The sequence below is a fragment of the Rhinopithecus roxellana genome, chromosome 10 (genome assembly GCF_007565055.1).
Source record: "Rhinopithecus roxellana isolate Shanxi Qingling chromosome 10, ASM756505v1, whole genome shotgun sequence".
Classification (NCBI taxonomy): Eukaryota; Metazoa; Chordata; class Mammalia; order Primates; family Cercopithecidae; genus Rhinopithecus; species Rhinopithecus roxellana.
In genome coordinates this window covers 82,815,893-82,842,304 of record NC_044558.1, presented here as the reverse complement: position 1 = coordinate 82,842,304, position 26,412 = coordinate 82,815,893, and the positions used below count along the sequence as shown (strand labels likewise).

At 43.5% G+C, this 26,412-nt stretch overlaps 1 protein-coding gene across 1 annotated transcript; it reads left to right on the top strand.

Annotated features, from left to right (window-relative positions):
• Positions 1-21,980, top strand: DENR (density regulated re-initiation and release factor). Its single transcript, XM_010368367.2, has 8 exons — positions 1-172; positions 915-1,029; positions 11,794-11,813; positions 12,457-12,541; positions 15,449-15,532; positions 18,287-18,403; positions 19,845-19,984; positions 20,097-21,980. The coding sequence occupies exons 2-8, from the start codon at positions 924-926 to the stop codon at positions 20,139-20,141; spliced, it is 597 nt and encodes a 198-aa protein (XP_010366669.1). The 5' UTR covers positions 1-172; positions 915-923; the 3' UTR covers positions 20,142-21,980.
• Positions 21,981-26,412: the final 4,432 nt, after the last annotated feature.

Here is a 26,412-nt window from a genome sequence, read left to right as displayed (position 1 = left end):
GACATCCTCCCAGCGGCGGTCGGAGTCTCGCGATAAAGGCTCGTTGTCTCGCGGGAGCGCTGCTGGCGGACTGGCTTTCGGGCGGCCCTGGCCGGGGAGACGAGTTGCATGTGTCGGTTCAGCTGGCGATAGCGGCGGGAGCGGAGCCGGCGGGGCCTGTGCGACCGCCTGGGTAACGACACCAAGTGCTTCTCCCGCTCCCGAGAAGCTCCTAGAGAGTGTGGGGGAAGCTGAGATGCTGCCTGGCGGAAGGGGGCCGGGCCGGGCGTCTCCACACCCCCGCCCACAAGGGCCCCTTGTGGCGTCCCCGGGGTTGCTCCTTCGCCTCAGACTTGGTCGCCCTTGTCCCCTCAGTGCTCTTACATTCTGTCCTCGTTTTCTGTTCACATCCTCCTTAGGCTCTGGTCACCCCGCCCCCTCTCATGCCCTTTTTAGAGTCCCCAGGCCCTTCCCGTGGCGTGTAGTTGCCCCCACACCGTGCACCCCGGGCTGCTCTGATGACCCACCCCTTGTTCCTAGGCATTTCCAGCCTCTGCTTTCGGCACCTTTGTAGCCCTTCTCTCTTACTGCAGTTTGCATCCCTCCCAGACCACCCTCAGACCTTTTTGCTCCGTGTCTGCCTAGGGTACTCACCCCATCTTTCCTTCCCCATTGCTTCCTCTTTTTTACTAGTGAGTCCCTCTGCCCCATCCTTCATGGTCCATTTGCTGCTTCCTTCCCTGTAGATCTGTGGACCAAGGAGATCTTGTGCCTGGGATTGCTCATATTTTATGAATCGAATGCAGCTTGTATCCCCCACTCAACAGCAAAATTGAAACAGCTTTGGGCTGGGGGGATTTCTATTGAGAGAAATGCTATTCTTCTGGGGTCTTGATTGTAAAATAGTGAGGGTGTGTTATTTTCCTTGCTTACAGGTTTGTGAAATGGCTGCTGACATTTCTGAATCCAGCGGGGCTGATTGCAAAGGAGACTCAAGGAACAGTGCCAAGTTAGATGCCGATTACCCACTTCGAGTCCTTTATTGTGGAGGCAAGTGTTGGTAGCCACAGAATGACTTTTACTCACTATATTTTTATGCATTATAATAATAGTTTGACGTTTGGTGGTATTAAGCTTTTCTCCCCATCTTTTTCATTTGGTGAATTTGTGCTGGGGGAGAGGAGTGCTGGGGAGGAGGAGGCATGAATTAACAGCTTCCCAACCTGAGTGATTTGTGTCTAGCTACTCTGACTGAAAAAGCTTACAGTCCATTTGGAATAGAGATGTGCAGCTAGGTTATTTCAGCCTGCAGGTCCTCAAGGTGTACGCTAGTCTAGCCATCAAAGGAGGGCTTCTTGGAAGATCCTGAGTTAAGGATGGCAAAGACTGGATGAGAAGGTGGGGAAGGGCGTCCCAGACAAAGCGAACGACTATGTAAGGAAAAGCTTGATGGTGGCCGGGCGCGGTGGCTCACGCCTGTAATCCCAGCACTTTGGGAGGCTGAGATGGGCGGATCATGAGGTCAGGAGATCGAAACCATCCTGGCTAACACGGTGAAACCCCGTCTGTACTAAAAATACAAAAATTAGCCGGGCGTGGTGGCGGGCGCCTGTAGTCCCAGCTACTCCGGAGGCTGAGGCAGGAGAGTAGCGTGAACTCGGGAGGCGGAGCCTGGATGACAGAGTGAGACTCCGTCCCAAAAAAAAAAAAGAAAAAACTTGATGGCTGATGGCTGTCTGTGAAGAAGCGAGCAGCTTTGAGTTTGTATGGTGTATCGTATAGGGAGGGTGCCCGTTACGGAGTGAGAGAAGGTGAGGTTGGAGTGTTGGGTGGTAGGACAGTTAGGAGAGTCTTCTTGGTTTGAATCATGATATATATATTAGGTTTAATCAAGATCTTTTTCACTTTCGAGTGTTTTTCTTCATTTTCAATATAGAAATATTTGTGAATTGTAAATGCTGTATGTATTCACATCTTGGAAACTGTCAGAAAAATTTGAAGATACAAGACAGTAAAAGGGCAAGTAAATATTTTTTCAGTAAATATTTCTCAGAACTTACTGTGTGCCTAGTGATGTTTTAGGTGCTGGGGCTTGAATAGTGAATAAGTCAAAAGATCCTTGTTCACATGGACCTTACGTTCTGTGACTATAGTAGAGACCTCATCTGACATTTAAGTACTGTAGAAGGAGAAATGATGTCATTGATTTAAAAAATTCTAACAATTCATTATTTATTGAGTATCTTCGATAGTGAAATAAACTTAGCACACGGTACCTCAGCAAGAGAGCAGGCGGTGGAACTTTTTGTAGGGCTCATTGAGTTAGGTTATGATATTGGTCTTACTTGGTTGTATTATTTGCGTTTGGAGTTACAGACCAGGGCTTGCATTTTGACTCCAGCACTTCTCGGGTTTGTGACCCCAGGCAGGTTACTTGATTTCTCTATTCAAGTAACTTTCCCAGGGTCCTTTTCTAAGGTCTGTAAAATGAAGATAATGATTACATCTTAAGTCAGATGATTCGTATAAAGTTCCAGGTACAGCAACTAACTTGAGAATTTAGTTCATGAAATGCTATTACTATATGAGAAAAGTATACTCGTTTGGTTTCTTCACCCTTGTATGGCAGATGTAGTAGAGAGCTATTGTACTCTTTCATCAAATTTCAGAGTCCATATTTTACAAGGTACACTATTGTTTTAGGTTCCACTAAGAAAACGTGATACCAGTTAGATGGACACGACATAATTAGAAGATGTAGCCCTATAAAAATTTTAAAAATATGTTAGAATTGATGAAATACAGTATATGAAGACCATGCTGTTAAATTGCTTATGTCATTCCTAAAGTAGCTTTTCTAGAATTACACTATTCAGACCAACCCACCGATAATTTATGTTGACAGGAGGCCCCTAATCTTTTGGAGAAGGTTTATTTTTTTTATTACTATTATTTTTTTGAGATGGAGTTTCACTCTTGTTTCCCAGGTTGGAGTGCAATGGCGCGATCTTGGCTCACTGCAACCTCTTGCCTCCCAGGTTCAAGCGATTCTCCTGTCTCAGCCTCTGAGTAGCTGGAATTACAGGCATGTGCCACCACGCCCGGCTAATTTTGTATTTTTAGTTAGAGACGGGGTTTTTCCATGTTGGTCAGGCTGGTCTCGAACTCCTGACCTCTGGTGATCTGCCCACCTCAGCCTCCCAAAGTGCTGGGATTACAGGTGTGAGCCACCACGCCTGGCAAAACGTTTATTCTTTTCGTTTCCTTCTCTACTTTGTATTGGTATATAGGCAGTAGGATGGAGAAAAGGATACTTTTTCATTAAGGAGTTTAAGGTCTAGTTAATGAGAAACATCGAGGGAATAGTAAATGGTATTGACTATAACAGTGAATTAGACATTCCGGAAAGGGGGAGGTCTTTGTTCAGAGGGAAGTAGAGAAGTTTTCAAGGAAGTAGGGTTTGAGTTAAGCCTTAGGTGATGGGTAGAACTTGCAAGGAAGGGATTCATAAAAATAATATAGCAGCAAATTTTATTATAGTATCTTCAGGAGAGAGAGAAGAAAGGGCAGATGGTAGCAGAAGGCTGGATTGGAATATAGTGAGAAACCAGGATAGGTAGGATGAAGTCATTTCGTCTTCAGGGTTGAGACCTCAGATGCTGAAGTCTACCTCAGTTTAAATCCTGGCTCTGCCTTTTACTGACATTGTGACCTTGACCAATTCACTCATCCATGATATGGGGCATAATAGTAGAGACTACGTCAGAGAGCTCTTGAGAGGAATAAGTGAAGTAACACAAGGAAAACGCGTAACAATGTTTGGCACATGGTAAGTTCTTGGCAAATGTTATATGTTATTATCCCTGAAAGTCAGATGAGAAGTTCAGAGTATTCTAGAGAATACTAGCTTAGAGAAGTTCAGATTATTGCTATAGTCTCCATCATCTATGAGGGACTTAGGTTGATGCAAAAGTAATTGCAGTTTTTGCCATTAAAAGTAACGGCAAAAACTGCAATTACCTTTGCACCAACCTAATCGGGTTTTTTTTTGTTTGTTTTGTTTTGTTTTTGAGATGGAGTCTCACTCTGTCACCCAGGCTCGAGTGCAGTGGCGCGATCTTGGCTCACTGCAAGCTCTGCCTACCGGGTTCACGCCGTTCTCCTGCCTCAGCCTCCCGAGTAGCTGGGACTACAGGCGCCCACCACCACTCCCGGCTAATTTGTATTTTTAGTAGAGACGGGTTACACCATGTTAGCCAGGATGGTCTCAGTCTTCTGACCTTGTAATCCGCCCGTCTCGGCCTCCCAAAGTGCTGGGATTACAGGCGTGAGCCACTGCGCCCGGCCCCTAATAGTTTTTTGAGCAGGAAAATAAAGTGACAAGAGATTAATATGCTGCATTATTTGGAGGAAATAGAAACCACAAATTTGAAGGCCACTTTCAGAAATGTAGGTTTGAAGTAAATAAGTGCCTTGCTGAGAGTGTAAGCAGTATAAAAGTAAATAAAGAGGGTTAATCAAAGAAAAGGTAAACTGTTTAATGGTGAAAAAGGAAAAAAATTTAGGTGAATTCCATGTTTTGCAACTGAGAGAGTTGAAAAACCAGAACACCACTAAAAATGATGACTTTGAGAAAGATTAGATTTGGGGATAGATAATAGGCTGACTTCCAATACCGTGTATTTGAGTGTCTCCGAATGGAAGAATCCAAGTATGCTGCATTTGGCAGCAGAGAGAGACAGTATATGAGCTTTTCTAAGGGAAAAAGAGAGAAAAGCCAGAAAGATTCTTGGGGTGTACCTGGAGCGAGGTGAGCTGGGTGGATTTTATCACATAGAGAATTGCTTAGTTGGTGAGAAGTTTGAAAGCTTGGTGAAAATGTCAGTCTCTAGAAATCTTGTTTTAGTTTTCTGTAATTATGAATTAAAACCAAGGGGCTGGGTGCGGTGGCTCATACTTGTAATCTCAGCACTTTGGGAGGCTGAGGCAGGCAGATCATGGGGTCAGGAGTTCAAGACCAGCCTGGCCAACATAGTGAAACCCCGTCTCTACTAAATACACAAAAAATTAGCCAGGCATGGTGGCAGGCACCTGTAATCCTAGCTTCTTGGGAGGCTGAGGCAGGAGAATCACTTGAACCGGGGAGGCAGAGGTTGCAGCCAGCTGAGATCACGCCACTGCACTCCAGTCCGGGCAACAGTGCGAGACCCCGTCTCAAAAAAAAAAAAAAAAACTGAAGATGTGAGAAAAACTGATAAATTTATTTTAGCAAGATGCTCAGAATATAGGTTTCTGTTACATTTTTATGTGACGATTACCTGTGAAACAACACTTTAAATATGGAAACCTATGTGAGTAAAGGATAATATCTGTTCCCTGTGACCTCAAAGGGTCAGTGAACTAGGACTAAAGTGGAAGCTACCGAAAGGTGCCTTTCTACCTTGTCGACTTTCTCCAGAACAATACAGGCTTCCACTTAATGTAAAAACTTCCTATGCTTAATTGAAGAAACCAGTGGTGGAGATGGGATTAGACTGTACCTTTTAGTTTCTTTCTAACATTACCTTTTTGTAAAAGGAGTGGATTTTGTTAGCCAGCTTGGTAAGAAAGTATGATGACATTGTTAATAGAGTCCACATCATAACCAACAATTTACAGAGACTATGAACAGTTTTTACTTAGTATCTCTGATGTATAAGGTCCTCGGCTAAGTTCTGTGGAGGCATGTAAATTGGCAGAGGCCCTGTCTGTCTACACATAACTTACACAGGGAAGATGATGAATGCTGAAAGAAGGAGACAAGAAATAGGCCAGGCGCGGTGGCTCACACCTGTAATCCCAGGACTTTGGGAGGCCAAGGTGGGTAGATCACCTGAGGTCAGGAGTTCAAGACCAGCCCGGCCAATATGGTGAAACCCTGTCTCTACTAAAAATACAAAAATTAGCTGGGCGTGGTGGCAGGCGCCTGTAATCCCAGCTACTCAGGAGGCTGGGGCAGGAGAATTGCTTAAACCTGGGAGGCGGAGGTTGCAGTGAGCTAAGATCATGCCACTGCACTCAGCCTTTGAGAACAAAACTCTATCTCAGAAAAAAAAAAGAGACAAGAAGTAAAGATTAAGGACTAATAGCTGCAGTGTCAGTACAGAAGGGGAGAGATTTGTAGGAAATTAGGGGGAGACTTCATAGAGGCAACCACAGCTAAATGGGGATTTGAAGGAAAGGTTGCATTCAGGCAGGACAGAAGGGCTGAAGGTTGGACTTGCTGGTCAAAGGTGTGGAGGTAGGAAAGTATTTAATAGTGGGTAGTGTAGAGGGAGTTTCGAGTGTTACAGTTTGGTTGTTTGGTTGTAATGTAGAATTCATGAAGAGGGGCAGCCGGAAATTACGGCAATGTGGTTTGGGGTCAAGTTCTGGGGCACTTGATTTGTAGATAATTGTCAGTCATTGAAAGTTTTGGAGCAGTGAAGTTACATGAAGATGAATCTGGCAGCAAGATAATAGTTGAAGGAGGCAGACTTATTAAAGCCAGGCTATAATAAGACTTTAGACAAAATTAATGAGCATTTAAACGAGTGGCATAAGTGAGGAAGAGAGGTTGAGAAATAAATTATGATGATAGGATCAACAGTATAAAGCAGTTAATCACATTTGAGGACAAGGGAGAGGGGAGAAATAAACTGGATGTGGTTTTGGCAGACATGTCGTATTGTTGGAGTGCTTAGAGAAGAGGGAAAACCCTCCAATAGAATACCTAACTGATTAAAGAGAAAAGTAGAAGCGATAGTGACATAGGCATTTTTCTTATCATTCCTTCCCCCTCCCTCCCTTTACCTTTTTGCAAAAAGAAGGATGGAAATTAGAGAATTTGCTCTCAGCTAAAGTCTGGGGTTTCAGAGAGCAGCTTGAATTCATTGAGGAAACACGTTTTAAGCGTCTGCTCTGTGCAAGCTTTGTGCTCCATATACAGAAGTAAGACATAAATATCTCCTGGAAACTTAGCTTAACTGGGAAGACAAACATTTTAACAGGTGAGTTATAATGTACTAATTGTATACTAGAGGACTGATCAGACTTCAGTGAGAATAAAGAACCAACCAGTTCTACTTGGGAGAACTGAAAAAAGGGAAAGTTAAAGTATTGAGTGCATTTTATGTTTGTATATTTAATCTTCAAAACTGAAATATTATGGTTTTATTGATGATAAGTTTCTCAGTTGTATAAGTGGTGGGGCCGGGATTAAAATCTAACACAAGCCATTATAACATCAGCTTCAAGGAAATTTTGCAGAATCTTGAAGGATGAGTAGGTGTTTGCTGAAAAGAATGGCATGGATAGAAGTTCATTGTGGTTGGACCATGGGGTGTTTGGAGTTGAGTCTGGAGAAGTACGATAAGATGTTTGAAAAGTTCTTAATCTGGGAAGTGATGTGATTGGTTATATCTTTTTGGATAATAACTGTTTGGAAGGAAGGAGGAAGTACCTGAAATGGGTTGAAACTGGCCACAGAAATCAAGTTTAGGAGACTTTATTTTTATTTTTATTTTTTCCACCCTCCTCCCCAAATTTAGAAGACTTTAAAGTATGAGATGATTGAGGCTTAGTGACACTGTGTGCAAAGTTAGTGATTTTGGTGACTGTTTTTTTTTTTTTTTTTTTTTTTTGAGGCGGAGTCTCGCTCTGTTGCCCGGACTGGAGTGCAGTGGCCGGATCTCAGCTCACTGCAAGCTCCACCTCCCGGGTTTACGCCATTCTCCTGCCTCAGCCTCCCGAGTAGCTGGGGACTACAGGCACCCGCCACCTCGCCCGGCTAGTTTTTTTTGTATTTTTAGTAGAGACGGGGTTTCACCGTGTTAGCCAGGATGGTCTCGATCTCCTGACCTCGTGATCCGCCCGTCTCGGCCTCCCAAAGTGCTGGGATTACAGGCTTGAGCCACCGCGCCCGGCCGATTTTGGTGACTGTTGACAGTGAAATTTGTAATTGAAAATACTGACTTTCAGGAAATTATTTGATTGTGGCTATTCATTCTCTGTTATAGAAAGGCATTTTTTTGTTTGTTTTTGAGACGGAGTCTTGCTCTGTTGCCCAGACTGGAGTGCAATGGCATGATCTCGGCTCACTGCAACCTCTGTGTCCCCAGTTCAAGCGATTTTCCTGCCTCAGCCTCCCAACTCAGCTGGGATTACAGGTGCCTGCCGCTGTGCCTGGCTGATTTTTGTATTTTTTGTAGAGACGGGATTTCACCATCTTGGCCAGGCTGGTCTCAAACTCCTGACCTTGTGATCCACCCTCCTCGGCCTCCCAAAGCGTTGGGATTACAGGCGTGAGCCACCACACCCGGCTGCTCTGATGTATTCTTAAGACTAGATTTAGTTTATGATCTTCTGCCAAGACCACCACAGAACTGCTGTTAACTTCAGTGCATTTTATCAAGAGGTACCTGGCTGTGGATTAGTCCCATTCCATGTGGTGGTAACTTTGCTCATTTGGCCAGGCACAGTGACTCACGGCTCTTACTCCAACACTTCGGGAGGCCAAGGCAGGCCAGATCATTTGAGCTCAGGAGTTCGAGACCAGCTTGGGCAACATAGTGAGACCCTGCCTCCACAAAAACTTAAATTAGCCAGGTGTGGCAAGTGCCTGTAGTTCCAGCTACTCGGAGGCTGTAGTGGGAGGAACACTTAAGCCCAGGAGTTCAAGGCTTCATGAGTTAATGATCACATCACTGCACTATTGCCTGGGTGACAAAGCGAGACTCTTGTCTCTTTAACAAAAAAAAAAAAAAAAGTTGGAGTCTAGAGGCTTAATTATTTTTTTTTTTTTTGAGATGGAGTCTCATGCTATTGCCCAGGCTGGAGTGCAGTGGCACAGTCTCAGCTCATGCAGCCTCTACCTCCCAGGACCAAGCAATTCTCCTGCCTCAGCCTTCCCAGTACCTGGGACTACAGGTGTGGACCACCACACCTGGCTAATTTTTGTATTTTTAGTAGAGATGGGATTTCACCATGTTGGCCAGGCTGGTCTTTAACTCCTGACCTCAGGTGATCCACCCACCTCGGCCTCCCAAAGTGCTGGGATTATAGATGTGAGCCACCACACCCGGCCTAGAGGCTTAGCTTAATTAGATTCAAGTTAAACAGATTTTGCCAAGAAGGTTCCGTGGATGATGTTTTGTTCGTCATGTTGCATTGCATCAAAAGCTGATAATGTCTGATGTTTCACTATTAGTGATGCTAAGTTTGAAGGTGATGGCTAGATGTTTGCATTGAAAAGGTTTTCCCTTTCCAAATAAGTAAGTGATCTGTAGAGAGAAATGGACTTTTTTAAAGAACTTAAAGGAGCTGCCCCAATTTTTATTGCATTAGAATTTTGCTGAACTGGGCCAGGTGCATTGGCTCACACCTGTAATCATAGCACTTGGGAGGCTGAGGCCAAGGTGGGCAGATCACTTGAGGCCAGGAGTTACCTGGCCAGCATGGTAAAACCCTCTCTCTACTAAAAATACAAAAATTAGCTGGGTGTGGTGGCACACACCTGTAATCCCAGCTACTGGGGAGGCTGAGCTACGAGAATCACTTGAACCCAGGAGGTAGAGGTTGCAGCCAGCTGAGATGGTGCCACTGCACTCCAGCCTGGGCAATAGAGCAAGACTCCAATTTATTTATTTTTTTCTGAACTAAATATTATTTGAAATTGTGTACAAAATTTGTACCTTTAGTATTTGCTGTATTGGTATTTAACCAATTGTTATATAATTATATCCTGAAAGTGTGGTTGAACAACTGTGCCTAGTATTTGAACTTGAACTGTGAGGAATATGGGGCTGTAGCTAACCAGGGAGATCTTTGGTGGAAAGAACTCTAAACTATAATAGACTTGACTGGACAAAACTACTGGATTCCAGTTTTCTTCTGCCACATACCACCTTTGTCACTGAATGAGCTATTTAACTCTTTTAGTGCCCCGTCTATAAAATAGTGATTGTGTGGTAGCATGGTGAATGTTAGTAGGGTAAGGTGAAGGGAGATCATTTTCAGCTGTCTGGTGCCACTAAGTTGCTTGTTTATTTTGTGTAATCTAAGTTAGCGGTTAATCACATGAGCGTCAGAAACAGGCAGATTCAAATCCTATTATCCAGATGCGAGTGGTTACGTACACTAAGCCTCATTTTCATCATCAGAATATAGATATGGTACTTCTTATCTTACGAGGTTGTGACAAGTAAACATAATAATGGATGCAAGGCATAGTAAAGCATTTGGCACATACTAGGTGCCCAGTGTGTGGTAATTGCTGTGATTACATGGTATACCACCTTCCTCTCCCTCAAAAATCTCAGGATATTGGACACACTGAACTATTCCATTCTAAACCTTAAAAATAAAATAAACAGTGGACCCAGTATTAGTATTACAGTTAAAATTGGGAAGCTTTTTCAGTTCTTCTAGTCCATTACTAGCCTGTACAGGCTGTAACACCGAATGACAGGATTGATCCAAGATTCCTTCTAGCTTTACACTTTCGTGATCTTGTGTAGCATAATATGAAAAAGCTTTGGCAGCATAGTGAGATCCTGTCTCTACAAAAATAAAAAACTTAGCTGTACATAGTGGCTCACACCTCTAGTCCCAGCTACTTGAGAAGCTGAAGCGGGAGGATTACTTGAGCTGAGGAGTTCGAGGCTGCAGTGAGCCGTGGGCACACCACTACACTCCAGCCTGGGTGACAGAGTGAGAGTGAGACCCTGACTCTAAAAAAAATAGGCCGGGCATGGTGCCTCACACCTGTAATCCCAGCACTTTGGGAGGCTGAGGTGGGTGGATCACCTGAGGTCAGGAGTTTGAGACCAGTCTGGCCAACATGGTGAAACCCCGTCTCTACTAAAAATACAAAAATTAGCTGGGCGTGGTGGCACATGCTTGTAATCCCAGCTACTCGGGAGGCTGAGGCAGGAGAATTTCTTGAGTCTGGGAGACAGAAGTTGCAGTGAGCTGAGATCGTGCCACTGCACTCCAGCCTGGCGGAAAGAGGAAGACTCTGTCTTAAAAAAAAAAAAGGAAAAATGTATTGCAAAAAGATGGTAGTGAAAATGCTGCTAAAGTTTATAAATTTGTCAGTATGAATAAAAAATGGTGGCTGTTTTGGTAAACTATCAAAAGAAATAACCAGGCTGGGAAGAGTGCTTCATGCCTGTGATCCCAGCACTTTGGGAAGCTAAGGTAGGTGGATCGCTTAAGCCCAGAAGTTTGAGACCAGCCTAGGCAACATGGTAAAACCTTGTCTCTACAAAAAATTAGCTGGGCATGGTGGTGTGTGTCTATAGACCCATTTAGTCGGGAGGCTGAGGTGGGAGGATCGTTTGAGCCCCCAGAGGGGTGGAGGCTGCAGTGAGCCATGATTGCACCACTGCACCCCAGCCTGGGCAACAGAGTGAGACCATGTCTCAAAAGAAAAGAAATAACCAGTTTCCTTCAAACTCTGTTGTATGGGGGAATTGTTCTTGTCTTAGCTTAATTTTTGACTCACTGAAATGATTATGGTAAGACCTCACTATATACAAAATAGCATACTTTGATGTTCCATCAGCTGATGGAGACACTCTTTAGATGAAAAAATCAAGATAGTATCATCTCATAATCAGGTGCCTTTTACCTCAAAAACACTGAAGAGTGGCGTTTGAAAAGTGGTATAGAAAACTTATAGGAAAAATGTAAAAATGAAGCATTTTCTCAAGTATAAAAGTTAAGGATAAGCCCTGTGTGTGTGTGTACATATAGGTTTAACATTTCAAATATTTTTTCTTTTTATTTCCTCAGTCTGTTCGTTACCAACAGAGGTAAGTCCTTTATTTATTTATTTATTTTTTACCTTACGTATTTGAAGTTTTTCTTGGTTTTAAAGCTACCTTGAGAACTTTTTTTTATTTTTCATTTTTGATTATTTGATAGTAAAGCTTTAACCTTTTATAGAGAGCTTTGATTTAGAATAAGTTTATGGTCTTATAAATTATTTTCTAAATTTAGACCTTAAATCATACATGTGCATCTTTTGCACATGGCTGTGCATTTTGGATTTTTGCATAGGACTTATGAATAGTCAGCTAATAAAATAAGAGTAACCTTAATGCCAAAATCTACACGAATGAGCAGAGGAAAGAAAGAGCAATATAAATTGTGTGTAAGACTTTCTAAGTCAGGCTCTGTGAGCAAGTCATAAAATGAGGCACTTACGTGCTCAAAGCAAGAAATAGAGGGAGAAGAAATAAACTGATACTGTGAAGAGGCACCTGATCCTTCTTAATATCTAATTTCTTATGGGACATATGCTGGTTGAATACAGATTTCCTGTGGATAAGAAGTCAGATGGGAGTGGTTTGTTTTATTCTTTGTGTTAACAAGTATGGGGAGTGATTTTTAATTATGATGTATTGTTTGACTGGAAATGTTTTGTTGTGACTCAGTTCTTTTTTTTTCTCCTAGTACTGTGAATATATGCCTGATGTTGCTAAATGTAGACAATGGTTAGAGAAGAATTTTCCAAATGAATTTGCAAAACTTACTGTAGGTATGAAAATTCTTTTTCTTGCATTAAACTTCTGTACCTGAGACAAATGCATGTATGGCATTATTCTAAAGATACGAAAGTCCTCCTTTAGTAGGATATTACAGAATTAACATTTATCTCTGTTAGCTGTTTAAGTTCTCTCTGAGATAAGATAGGTCTGAATATCAGCTTTCTTATATAAAAAAAGTAAATGGGCCGAGTGCAGTGGCTCACGTCTGTAATCCCAGCACTTTGGGAGGCTGAAGCAGGCAGATAACAAGGTCAGGAGATGGAGATCATCTTGGCTAACATAGTGAAATGCCGCCTCTACTAAAAATACCAAAAAAAAAAAAAATTAGCCAGGCGTGGTGGTGGGCGCCTGTAGTCCCAGCTACTCAGGAGGCTGAGGCAGGAGAATGGTGTGAATCCAGGAGGCGGAGCTTGCAGTGAGCCGAGATCGTGCCACTGCACTCCAGCCCAGCCTGGGCGACAGAGCGAGACTCCTTCTCAAACAAACAAACAAAAAAAGTAAACGATTGGCTGAGCACAGTGGCTCACGCCTGTAATCCCAGCACTTCTGGGAGGCTGAGGCGGGCGGATCACCTGAGGTCGGGAGTTCAAGACCAGCCTGAGCAACATGGAGAAACCCTGTTTCCACTAAAAGTACAAAATTAGCCCGGCATGGTGGCGCATGCCTGTAATCCCAGCTACTCGGGAGGCTGAGGCAGAAGAATCGCTTGAACCCAGGAGGCAGAGGTTGCAGTGAACCAAGATGGCACCATTGCACTCCAGCCTGGGCAACAAGAGCAAAACTCTGTCTCAAAAAAACAAAATTAAAAAAAGTAAATGATTTAGGGGCAAATATATATTGATTTTATTGTAAGCGTACTATGTGCTACACACTGTTTCAGATTCTGAGGATAAGCCAATAAATAAAAGATTTCCTATTCTTGTGGCACTTACATTCTAGAAAGGGAGACAGATTAAATAAGCAAAACATATAGTATGTAGACAGTAATAAGCAGGAAACGGGGAGATAAGAATTGGTGGGAAGGAATTTGAAATATTAGGTAGTACCCAGGGAAGATTTTGCTGAAAAGGTGGCAGTTGATTTTTTTTGGAACTGAGGGAATGAGTCATTTGGGTATCTGGCAGAATATTTCTAGGCAGAGGACACAGCCTGAGGAGAGGCCCTGAGCAGAAGCTCTGCTAGCATATTCAGGAAACAGCAAGTAAGCCTTTGTGTCTGGAGCTTATTGAAGGACCGGAGAAGAGTTTGATACGAAGTAAGAGTAGACCACACCGGGTTGGGCATTGTGGGCCGTTTTGGCATTTGCTTAGTTAGATGAGGAGCTCTTGGAGGAGTTGAAACAGAAGAGTGATAAGGTCCGACTTGTTTCAGCAATATCACTTAGGCTGCTCTGCTAAGAATAAACCAAAGAGGCCGGGAGTGGTGGCTCACACCTATAATTGCAGCACTTTGGAAGGCTGAGGCAGGTGAATCGTTTGAGTCCAGGAGTTCGAGACCAGCCTGAGCAACATGGTAAAGCCCTGTCTCTACAAAAAATACAAAATTATCTGGGCATGGTGGCACATGCCTATAGCCTCAGCTACTCGGGAGGCTGAGGCAGGAGGATTGCTTGATCCCAGCAGATTGAGGCACCCCAGCCTGAGCAACAGAGCGAGAGCCTGTCTCAAAAAAACAAACAAACAAAAATGTCAAAAGAGGGTCATAGGCAGAAAAGGAGGGGGAGACCAGACAAGAGGCTCTTGTGATGACTGAGGTCAGAATGGTAGTGGGGAGGTGGTGAAAAGTGGTCAGATAGGAGTATATTTTGAAGGTAGAACTGACAGGATTTTCTGATTTGTTGGGCATGGTGTGAATAAAAGGGGCATCTAGGGTTTTGGTTTAAGCAACTAGAAAAATGGAGTTACTGGCTGGGCATGGTGGCTCACGTGTGTAATCCCAGCACTTTGGGAGGCCGAGGTGGGCGGATCACAAGGTCAGGAGATTGAGACCATCCTGGCTAACATGGTGAAACCCTGTCGCTACTAAAAATACAAAAAATTAGCTGGGCATGGTGATGGGCGCCTGTAGTCCCAGCTACTTTGGGAGGCTGAGGCAGGAGAATGGAGCAAACCTGAGAGGCGGAGTTTGCAGTGAGCCGAGATTGCACCACTGCACTCCAGCCTGGGTGATAGAGTGAAACTCCGTATCAAAAAAAAAAAAAAAATGGAGTTGCCATTGCAGAGGTGGGAAGACTATGGAGGAACAGAATTCCTCAGTTTGCTCATATTGATGGCTTCTCTTGCAAGATTGGTAAAAATGAAGGCAGTCGCAGGAAGAAGAGAAAGCCTGGTCTGGGAACAGGCCTGCCCAGAGACACCCAGTACTGCCCCACTCATTGCCCCTTGACTTTCAGGTGATTTCCCTGACACACAAATCCCTAACTTGATAAGTCCCTTTTGGCTGGTAGCTACGCCATCACTGTCAGTGGTTGAATAAGAACCCTCAAGTCTGGTTTTATATTCAGTCTACATGGTTGGCCCTGAACAGGACCTTACTGGGATAGGATCATATCTGAGCAGGTGCGGAGCTCTTCTCCAGATGTTAACAAAATTAGTAAGTTTAGATGCTAGAGCACTCCTGCAGAGCCCAAGTGTTTTATGCGCCTTTCTTGTGGCTAAAAATTTTAGCCCTCACATATCAAAAGACTGGGTTTTCTCTTCTGTTACCATACACTTACCATAATGACTTTAGAACTAGACTTGAATAGGAATCTAGCAGTGTAACCCATTGCTTTACAAATGTCATGCTCAGCTGTTGGTAAGATGCGTTATTTGTATATGAGGTTGCTCAAAGGTGATTTCTTTTTTTTAACAGTGTGAGATGATGTTCATGCTTTTGTATTTCATTTTTATATCTAGAAAATTCACCCAAACAAGAAGCTGGAATTAGTGAGGGTCAAGGAACAGCGGGGGAAGAAGAGGAGAAGAAAAAACAGAAGAGAGGTAAGACCTAAATTCATATCTTGATTTGTACAGTCATATCGTCACTGCGATAGAAGATGTAAGTAATTAAAAGGGTTCCCAAAGCTAGGCGCAATGGTGGGTGCCTATAGTTCCAGCTTCTTAGGGAGCTGAGGCAGGAGGATCATTTAAGCCCAGGAGTTCAAGGCTGTAGTGTGCAATGATCGTTCCTCCAAATAGCCACACACTCTATCCTGGGCAACATAGTGAGACCTCATCTCTTACAAAAAGGAGGAGGTTCCTAGTGTTAATACCATGTACGTGTTACTGTAGTTCCCCATGTATATCATACAGAGGGGCACATACTAATAGTCTCAGGATCATGGTTGGATGTGGTATGATTTGGGCTTTATCAGTAAATTGGACCTGGGAAAACATGCTTATTTGCCCTGTTTGTATGTGAAAAAGAGACAGCTAAAATTCCTGTGTATTCTATTTAAGTAGAGTGAGGACATTTATATAAAAGATGTTATCTTCTCATTACTTCTGATAGCTCAGTTGAAAACTCTGTTTTATAGCTGTTGGCATACACTTGACTCACTCCTTCTTCTCAGACCAACTCCTGATGCTGTGGATCCTGTACCTGCCTGTTTCATTTTCATTCATTATTCTCCCTATGACTGAAACTCACTTACAAATATTTTCAGGACTTTGTGTCTTAAAAAAAAAAACTCTCCCCAAAGCTCATGTCTTTCTTTGCCTTATCCCTCTCCTTTCCTTAGCCAGATTTCTTTACTAAGGCCAGACTCACTATCCCCTGTTCTGTTCTGTGGTTCAGTCTTCATTCCTCAGTCCATCCTAACCTGACCTCCTGGCCACTGCAGCTCTTCCGGTAAGGGTCAGCAGTGGCTTAGTCATTGCTAAATAATAAGCACAGATGCACTCCCTCTTTGCTGAAACATTGTCACTCTTTGGTTTCTGTTCCTTCCTAGCTTTCCTATCACTCCTCCTTAGTCTTCTGTGTGGACTTCTGTTCCTTCTATCCTTTAAAAGTCGGTGTTTTTCAGGATTCTGTCCTAGGCCCACTTACTTCTCATTCTGCATGTTCTTGTTGGATGATTCTATCACATTCCTAACTTCTGCTGCCCACTATACACTTAAAATTCCCAAATCCGTATCTCTGAATCTGGCCCGTGTCTCTAGCCTAGAAGTGTGCTTGATCCCAGAAGCACCTCAAACACTGCACTTTGGAAATTAAGCTTACTGAGTCTCAAGTCCCAAATTGATTGTTTTCTTCTTCATTTTGGTTAGTGACCACACAGTTTTTTCAGTCATCTAAACCAGAGCCCTGAGAACCATCTTACTTTCTCTGTCTCCCTTCACTCAGTTCAAGCTTCTGTTCTTTCTCCTCCCTCCTCTCCTGCCTGTGGCCTAGCGGCCATTACTGTTGGCACTGCTTTACTTTCAATTTTTTGCCTGAGCTAATGCAGGAACCTCTGTAGAGGCCTTTCTATCAGTCTTACTCTTCACAGATCCACCGAAACACAGATCCAGTGACTGCTATGTATGTAATCTTTTGTTTTTCTGGCTTCATCTGCTACATATTCATAAGCATTCTTCAATCAAGACAAGTGAAGTTCCCAAATATAACGCCTTTTCTTATCTCTGTACTTGTTCCCTTTCCCTGGAATGTCCTTTCTTATGCCTCTCCAACCTTTTTCCTTTTACCTGGACTTTTCCTTATTCTTCAAAACTCCACCTAGATGTTACTTCCTCTCGGAAACTTTCTGTATCCTCTGGAAGCAGACTAACTTGTTGCTCTGCAAAGCTATCATAAAATCTTATTCATGGGCCGGGCGCGGTGGCTCAAGCCTGTAATCCCAGCACTTTGGGAGGCCGAGACGGGTGGATCATGATATCAGGAGATCGAGACCATCCTGGCTAACACGGTGAAACCCCGTCTCTACTAAAAAATAGAAAAAACTAGCCGGGCGAGGTGGCGGGCGCCTGTAGTCCCAGCTACCCGGGAGGCTGAGGCAGGAGAATGGCGTAAACCTGGGAGGCGGAGCTTGTAGTGAGCTGAGATCCGGCCACTGCACTCCAGCCCGGGCAACAGAGCAAGACTCCGTCTCAAAAAAAGAAAAAATAAATAAATAAATAAAATCTTATTCATGGATCCTATTATTGTATATATCAGGTTGCTGTAATTTTTTTTTTATTCCCTTCATTAGACTGTGAGTCCCTGGAGGGCAGGGGCTATGGTCTGTTCATCTTTGTATCCTCAGCCCTTAGCCCAGTGCTGGGCACATAGTAGGTACTTAATACACGTTTATTGAATGAATACCTGGATGTGTTTAGTAATTTTGTATTGGAGAAAAAGAAACTTAAGGCCGGGCGCGGTGGCTCAAGCCTGTAATCCCAGCACTTTGGGAGGCCGAGACGGGCGGATCACGAGGTCAGAAGATCAAGACCATCCTGGCTAACACGGTGAAACCCCGTCTCTACTAAAAAATACAAAAAAAAAAAACTAGCCGGGCGAGGTGGCAGGCGCCTGTAGTCCCAGCTACTCGGGAGGCTGAGGCAGGAGAAGGGCGTAAACCCGGGAGGCGGAGCTTGCAGTGAGCCGAGATCCGGCCACTGCACTCCAGCCCCGGCGACAGAGCAAGACTCCGTCTCAAAAAAAAAAAAAAAAAAAAAAGAAACTTAAACCTTTTGAAAATTAATAAATTTAAAGACAGTATTCTCTTATGTCAAAAACAAAACAACTAATGCTAAGCTCTTTCTTAATAAATAAAGGTGGAAGGGGTCAAATAAAACAGAAGAAGAAGACCGTACCACAAAAGGTTACTATAGCCAAAATTCCCAGAGCAAAGAAGAAATATGTGACAAGAGTGTGTGGCCTTGCAACTTTTGGTGAGTTCAGGGTTAAGTATATTTAAAATGTGTGAACTATTTTCTCTCTCTGTCTCCCTCTATCTCTCTCTCACATACCATGAAAACTTCACAGGTCTGTTTTTTGCTGAGAAGATAAATTTTGCATTTCTAATTACACCTTCAAAATCAAATTTTAGAGAAATGTCAAAAATCTTCTATAGAGGGTACTTTTTACTTTCTGGAATTCCTGCTGGGGCACTTTATGTGGGATGAGGAGGGCTGGGGAGGATTTTGCTTGAAACCAGCCAGTGCTGCTCCTCTGTCCTCTGCAGGCATGGTGGCAGAAGGTTGCAAAATGGCTCATCCCCTCTGGGAATGACAGCAGAGGGTGAGAAAGGTGGCAGAACATCCTGCTTTAGAACCCCTCAGTTCCTGGAAGCCTTGAATGAGTAGTGAAACTGGCTGAAAATCTAAACCATGATCCCTCTGTAAGACAACACAGATTGAAAAACAATCAGTAGTCTGGTCTGAGTACAATGGTGTTTACAACTAAATGATCACAACCACTTAGAGATTTCTTTGTTCCTTCTTTACTCCCACTGCTTCACTTGACCAGCCTTAAAAAGAAAAAAGAGGCTGGACGTGATGGCTCATGCCTGTTATAATCCCAACACTTTGGGAGGCTGACATGGGTGGATCACCTGAGGTCAGGAGTTTGAGACGAGCCTGGCCAACTTGGTGAAACCCCATCTCTACTAAAAATACAAAAATTAGCCAGGCATGGTGGCACATGCCTGTAATCCCAGCTGTTCAGGAGGCTGAGTCAAGAGAATCGCTTGAATCCGGGAGACGGATGTTGCAGTGAGCCAAGATCGAGCCACTGCACTCCAGTCTGGGCAACAGAGCAAGACTCCGTCTCGAAAAAAAAAAAGCGCCGGGCGCAGTGGCTCACGCCTGTGATCCCAGCACTTTAGGAGGCGGAGGCGGGCGGATCACGAGGTCAGGAGATGGAGACCATCCTGGCTAACACAGTGAAACCCCGTCTCTACTAAAAATACAAAAAAGCCAGGCGTGGCAGCGTGCGCCTCTTGTCCCAGCTGCTGGGGAAGCTGAGGCAGAAGAATGGCGTGAACCTGGGAGGCGGAGCTTGCAGTGAGCCGAGATTTTGCGCCGCTGCATTCTAGCCTGGGTGACTCCATCTCAAAAATAAAATAAATAAAGTGTCACTGGATTTGTTTTGGTCTTACATGAGTTAGGGGTAGTATAGATGATTCTGTTTTATATATATATTGAGCCTTTATTTGACTTTGAAAGTGTAAATTGCATTGTTAAGATCTCTATGGTAGTTTGTATTGTTCTGAAAGGAATATAAAACCCATTAATCTGTTTTATGAATTTAAAATGCAGATTAAATTTCACAATGGAAAAACATCTTTGCACAATTCCAATTACAGTTCTTGCTCTTTTTTTAAAAAAATAGAAATTGATCTTAAAGAAGCACAAAGATTTTTTGCTCAAAAATTCTCCTGTGGTGCCTCAGTAACAGGGGAGGATGAAATTATCATTCAGGGAGACTTTACAGATGACATAATTGACGTCATTCAGGAAAAATGGCCAGAGGTGAGTACATGGAACACATACATCGCTAGAAGTAAGTTTTTAAAGCAGATTGCTTCCATTTTTTCTTAATTGCAACCACAGCTCACGAGATACAATTATTTGTGTTTTATAGGTAGATGATGACAGCATCGAAGATCTTGGAGAAGTAAAGAAGTGAATTTGAAAATTCGTCTATATTTAATGGCCTGAACTGAGAAGTTGATATGGCCAAAGGGAGAGAGGCCTTTTAAAATATATATATATATATATATTTATTCTACAGTAAAACTGTAGACTGCCCTCGTCCTTGGCATTTTCACTGTTCTGTACAAGGCTGCTTGTTTTTTTATTGCCAAAGTCAAATAAACGGGAGACTGTCATGCTCATGCATGAATAGAATTTAGTCAAATAAAAAATTTTGGTCATTTGGTACTGACTTTCTCTTTCTCTGTCTCTTTTTTTTTTTTTTTTTTTTTTTTTAAGACAGAGTCTCGCACTGTTGCCTGGGCTGGAATGCAGTGGTGCGATCTCGGGTCACTGCAACCTCCACCTCCCGGGTTCAAGTGATTCTCCTGCCTCAGCCTCCCTAGTAGGTGGGATTACAGGTGCCCGCCACCACGCCCAACTAATTTTTGTAATTTTAGTAGAGACAGGGTTTCACCATGTTGGCCAGGCTGGTCTCGAACTCCTGCCCTCGCAATTGGCCCACCTCAGCCTCCCAAAGTGCTGGTATTACAGACGTGAGCCACCACGCCTAGCCTGAGTTTCTCTTTCTCTCTTTTTAACTTTAGTTTTTGAAAAACCCGGTAGACTTTTTGTGGGGAGCATTTTTGTTGATTATTTTACTGGTCTAAAGCTGAGTGATTTTTTTAAAAGAACTTGAATTTGGCTTCCTCACCAGTAATATGTCTCCTGGCTTCTTTGATGTGATAGTGTTGAGATGGGTGAGAATCTAATCGATTTGTGGTTGAAGGTGAATTTGCTTTGTTGTGAAGTCCACCCTATGGGCACAATAACATACTGTTGGTAGGAGTTGTTTGAGCTATTTTGGAGATTATTTGGTAAAGTATACTAAAAGCCTTAAACCATGTATGTGCACTGTTTGAACCAGTAAGCCACTTCTTTGACATTAGAAGACATTAGAAGAAATACTCAGCCTTGCATAAAACTTACGGATGAAAGTATTCATCACAATATTATTTATAATGAAAAATTGCAAATGTTATAAATGAACAATTAGAAAATGGTTAAACAAGTGATGGTGCATTGTGTGGTAGAATATTATGCATATGTTTAAAGAATCATATTTTCTAAGATTATTTGGAAACATGTTTGGTAATGTCAAGTGGAGTACCCCAGATACATTTTAGACATTTATCATCATCATTGGTCTGAGTGGAAGGCCGTTTGGAGAGGCTAGAGGCTCTTATTCTGGCTATAAATTACGTGAGTAAAATTCTGCTAACCATTAAAAATACTGTGTACACCCATCCTCAATATATAGTCCTGGAAATAGCAGTTGAAACATGTCTTCTCACAAGAGAAAATGACAGTTAATGATGCATTAGATGAATTTAAACTTTAAGTCAGGTGCTGCAAATTGGAAAGAAGACTTGTGGTGTTTTAAATTGCTGTGGACACTTAAACTTAGAACCCATGGAACCCTTGTTTATTGCCATGCAAATTACAATCTTGAATGAGTGTTTTTTTAAAAATAAAGTATTAGAAAAATGTGTAATAAAGATGTAAAATTAAAAAATGGAATTCTGCATTAACTGTGGATTTTACTAAATAGAATTACTGGTGAAGCTAATTTATCCATCGAGACTATCTGGTATATGTTACGTATGTAGTCTGTTGGTGCTGAAAGATGTCTGTGTGCCTGCATCAACATGTGACATGTGACATGTAAAGTTTCTTCATGTTCACAGTTCTTAGCAAATGCAGTTTCAATCCATAGATAGCCAGCAGTGGATGTTACTACAGGAAAATACAGGATTAAAATTGTCCTTGTGTATAACATGTGTGAATCATTTTTTTTAAACTGAAATTTAAAATGTAACATAGTCTAATCTCTGATTAAAATGTACTAATAGGGCCAAGCTGCTTTGTTGCACGGCTGTAATCCCAGCACCTAATGTACTAATAGGGCCAAGCTGCTTTGATGCACGGCTATAATCCCAGTGGAGGTGAGAGGATCACTTGAGCCCAGGAGTTCAAGACTAGCCTGGGCAACGTGGCAAGACCCTGTCCCTACAAAAAATACAAAAATTAGCCAGGCATGGTGGTGCGTGCCTGCAGTCCCAGCTACTTGGGAGGCTGAGGTGGGAGGATCACTTGAGCCTAGGAGGTTGAGGCTGCAGTGAAGTGAGATCATGATACTGCACTCCAGCCTGGGCAACAGTGAAACCTGGTCTCAAAAAAAAAAAAAAAAAAAATAGTACTAATAGTTCAAAAATTGACTTTACACGTTCTCACAGTCTACCATTTTTAGTAAAAAACATGAAGCTTTAAGCAGCCTTATAAGAGATTTCCCATGATTAAGCCGGCAACTTTTAGTGCAAATACTTTTTGCATATAGTTTTGATAAGTAATATTTCATTCATTTTTAAAAACATGATGACAGTAAGTGATGTTAAACTTTTTATTATTACATAAAAGCCAGTCTGTGGTAGCTTTTTCACTCTTAGTTTAAAAGTTGATAAATTACTGTTTTAAAGGTGAATTTTACCTTTTAGTTCCCTGTTCTCATTATTTACTAAATTCAGGAAATCAAATAGGGAGACTGGGAAAAGTTCATTGGGAACTTCAGACTGTGTGAGTATAAAATCAGATGCAGTGTCATTCTTGTAGCTTTCACCTCTTGTCATTTTTTTAAAGTTACGTATTTAAATTCTTTTGTTTTAAAGAGAAAACCTTTGGGGAGCGAAGGTAAAATTATTGAGGTTTTTAATTTGTACCTAGTCATCATAATCCTTTTACCATACTCAGTTACTATTTATGAACCATAATCAAAATGAGCCTAATTTCTTACTAGTCTAGATACATAATTCATTTTTGAGATTGGGTCTCGCTCTGTTGCCCAGGCTGGAATGCAGTGGTGTGATCACAGCTCACTGCAGCCTTGACCTCCCAGGCTCAAGTGATCCTCGCACTTCAGCTTTTGGAGTAGCTGAGACTGAAGGCACATACCACCATACCCGGCTAATTTTAATTTTTTTTTTTTTTTCTTGAGACAGTGTCTCGCTCTGTCACCCAGGCTGGAGTGCAGTGGCGCGATCTTGGCTCACTGCAACCTCCGCCTCCTGGGTTCGCGCCATTCTCCTGCCTCAGTCTCCCGAGTAGCTGGGACCACAGGTGACCACCACCACGCCCAGCTGATTTTTTATATTTTTAGTAGAGACGGGGTTTCACCGTGTTAGCCAGGGTGGTCTCAATCTCCTGACCTTGTGATCCACCCGCCTCGGCCTCCCAGAGTGCTGGGATTACAGGCGTGAGCCACCGTGCCCAGCCAATTTTAAAATTTGTTATAGAGTTAGGGGGTCTCAAACTCCTGAGCTCAAGCTGTCCTCCCACCTTGGCCTCCCAAAGCGTTCGGATTATAGGTGTGAGCCACTGCACTCAGCCTGTACACATATTTTTACTTCAGTGTTACACATGGTTGCCTGGTGAACAATGGCACTTGAGGACTTTCTAGAAAAATACCAAGCCTTTTTTTTTTTTTTTTTTGAGATGGAGTCTCGCTCTGTCACCCAGACTGAAGTGCAGTGGCTCAATCGCCGCTCACTGCAAGCTCCGCCGCCTCCCGGGTTCATGCCATTCTCCTGCCTCAGCCTCCCTAGAAGCTGGGACTACAGGTGCCCGCCACCACGGATGGCTAATTTTTTTGTATTTTTAGTAGAGACAGGGTTTCACCGTTTTTGCCAGGTTGGTCTTGATCTCCTGACCTCATGATCCGCCCACCTCAGCTTCCCAAAGTGCTGATATTACAGGCGTGAGCCACCGCGCCCAGCCAAAAATACCAAGTCTTACAATGGTGAAACCTAAGAAACATGAATTAAAACGTTCCTGACTTCAAAAATTGACATTCAACCCACATTCCTTTACATCTCATCACCACCAACTTACTGCAGTCATCTACTGCTAGGCTGTTTTTAGCAACTACTCAGAATTTGCTTTGTTTATTTATTTATTGGCATTTCCATGATGATCAGGGAAGTAGACCACCTTTTTGTGTTTATTGGCTATTTGGTTTTGGGTTCTGGTGGTGGTGGTGGGTTTTTTTTGTTTTTTTGAGACAGAGTCTCCCTCTATTGCCTAGGCTGGAGTGGTGTGGCGCAATCTAGGCTCACTGCAACCTCTGCCTCCCAGGTTCGAGCCATTCTCCTGCCTCAGCCTCCCGAGTAGCTGGGACTACAGGCACGCACCACCACACCTCGCTAGTTTTTTTTTTTTTTTTTTTTTTTTTTTTTTTTTTTTGTATTTTTAGTAGAGATGGTTTTGCCATATTAACCAGGCTGGTCTCGAACTCCTGACCTCATGGTCCGCCCACCTCGGCCTCTCAGTGCTGGGATTACAGGCATGAGCCACCACGCCTGGCATTGTTTTTGTTTTTTGAGTCAGGGTCTCACTGTCGGTCAGGCTGGAGTGCAGTGGCATGATCACAGCTCATTGGAGCCTCCATCTCCCAGCTCAAGTGATCCTCCTGTCTCAGCCTGCTGAGTAGCTGAGACCAGAAGAGTGCACCACCATGCCCAGTTAACTTTAAAAAAAATTTATGCCAGCCAAGGTGCCTCATGCCTATTCCAGCACTTTGGGAGGCCAAGGCAGGTGGATCACCTGAGGTCAGGAGTTCCAGACCAGCCTGACCAACATGGAGAAACCCCGTCTCTACTAAAAATACAAAATTAGCTAGGTGTGGTGGTGCATGCCTGTAATCCCAGCCACTTGGGAGACTGAAGCAGGAGAATCGCTTGAACCTGGGAGACAGAAGTTGTAGTGAGCTGAGATCAAGCCATTGCACTGCAGCATGGGCAACAAGAGTGAAACTCCGTCTGAAAAAAAAAAAAATCATTTTTTGGCCAGGTGCAGTAGCTCATGCCTGTAATCCCAGCACTTTGGGAGGCCAAAGTGGGTGAATCAACTGAGGTCAGGAGTTCGCGACCAGCCTGGCCAACGTGGTGAAACCCATCTCTACTAAAAATACAAAAAAGCTGGCATGGTGGCGGGCACCTATAATCCCAGCTACTCGGGAGGCTGAGGCAGGAGATTTGCTTGAGGCGGGAGGTAGAGGTTGCAGTGAGCCGAGATTGTGCCATTGCACTCCAGCCCGGGCGACAAGGGCGAAGGAAAAAAAATGTGTTTTAGAGATGGGTGAACTCCTGAGCTCAAGAGATCCTCCCACATTGGCCTCCCAAAGTGGTGGGATTACAGGCCACTGCGCCCAGCTTTCTTGATTTTAAATTCTAAGACATTGTCTTGGTCTCCCAAACATGAGCCTGTCAGTAAAGCTTCAAAGTAAGAAATCTTAATTTTGTTTTTCCATTTTCAGATTGTCTTTTTTGAACACAAGGGCATGTTTTGCTATTTCATATTCAACCAAAAAGTAAAGTTGAAACCCTGTAAGACCGTATTTAGTAATTGTCTTGCTGTCTGAGGAGTTAAGCATTCAGGGATGGGCAGCCAGGGCTGAAGTGTGATAAGCCTTATTTTTTCCTAGTCCCGTTCCCACATTTTAGGACTTAATTGTCTTGCTGTCTGAGGAGTTAAGCATTCAGGGATGGGCAGCCAGGGCTGAAGTGTGATAAGCCTTATTTTTTCCTAGTCCCGTTCCCACATTTTAGGACGAGTGAAAGGGGGATGAAGAGGTGACTATGGAAAGACAGGTGAAAAAGCTTAGATTCAACCTAGAATATCGTAGATTTTGTCAGGACAGAGTACCGTGGTTTTCCTCATTGCTTTTCAGGAGCCCCCCAAAATCAATTTCCCCTTCTTCATCTGTGATTCTTGGTTTAAAGTATCAAAGGTGCTAGGGTGGCTCGCAACTGTTATCCCCGAGGGCTGGGCTCTGCCTCCACGCATTCGAGTGTCAGGTCCTGTTCTTGGAGCCAGCTACACAGGAGCGAGCACTGCCGAGCTCACGGTTATTAGGGTGAAGATGGAAGACAGGGGAGTGAGCAATTCAAATGTCATAAACCAGGGTGCTGGGGGCGGCGCAGCAGCCTTTATTCACTTCTTCATTCCCTCGGTAATGAAGAGCCGGTTCTTCGAGGCCTTCCAGCGCCGGAGCCTCGGGCGTGGGCAAAAAGCGTCCATACTCAGCCTGAGCCACTTGGGAGCCCCCAATCTCCGAGGTGGAAGAACAGCGCCCACCAGCGCTGCGGGGCTGCAGCCGGGAAACCCTGGGTGGGAGCCCCGGCGAGCGCACGCCGCGTGGGCGCCAGGCAGGC

Bases quoted from the DNA above. Each gene is read 5' to 3' on its own strand.
- DENR (XM_010368367.2), top strand. From the start codon at position 924: ATGGCTGCTGACATTTCTGAATCCAGCGGGGCTGATTGCAAAGGAGAC. The intron at 1,030-11,793 runs GCAAGTGTTGGT...TTATTTCCTCAG, and splicing joins TCGAGTCCTTTATTGTGGAG to TCTGTTCGTTACCAACAGAG. The intron at 11,814-12,456 runs GTAAGTCCTTTA...TTTTTCTCCTAG, and splicing joins TCTGTTCGTTACCAACAGAG to TACTGTGAATATATGCCTGA.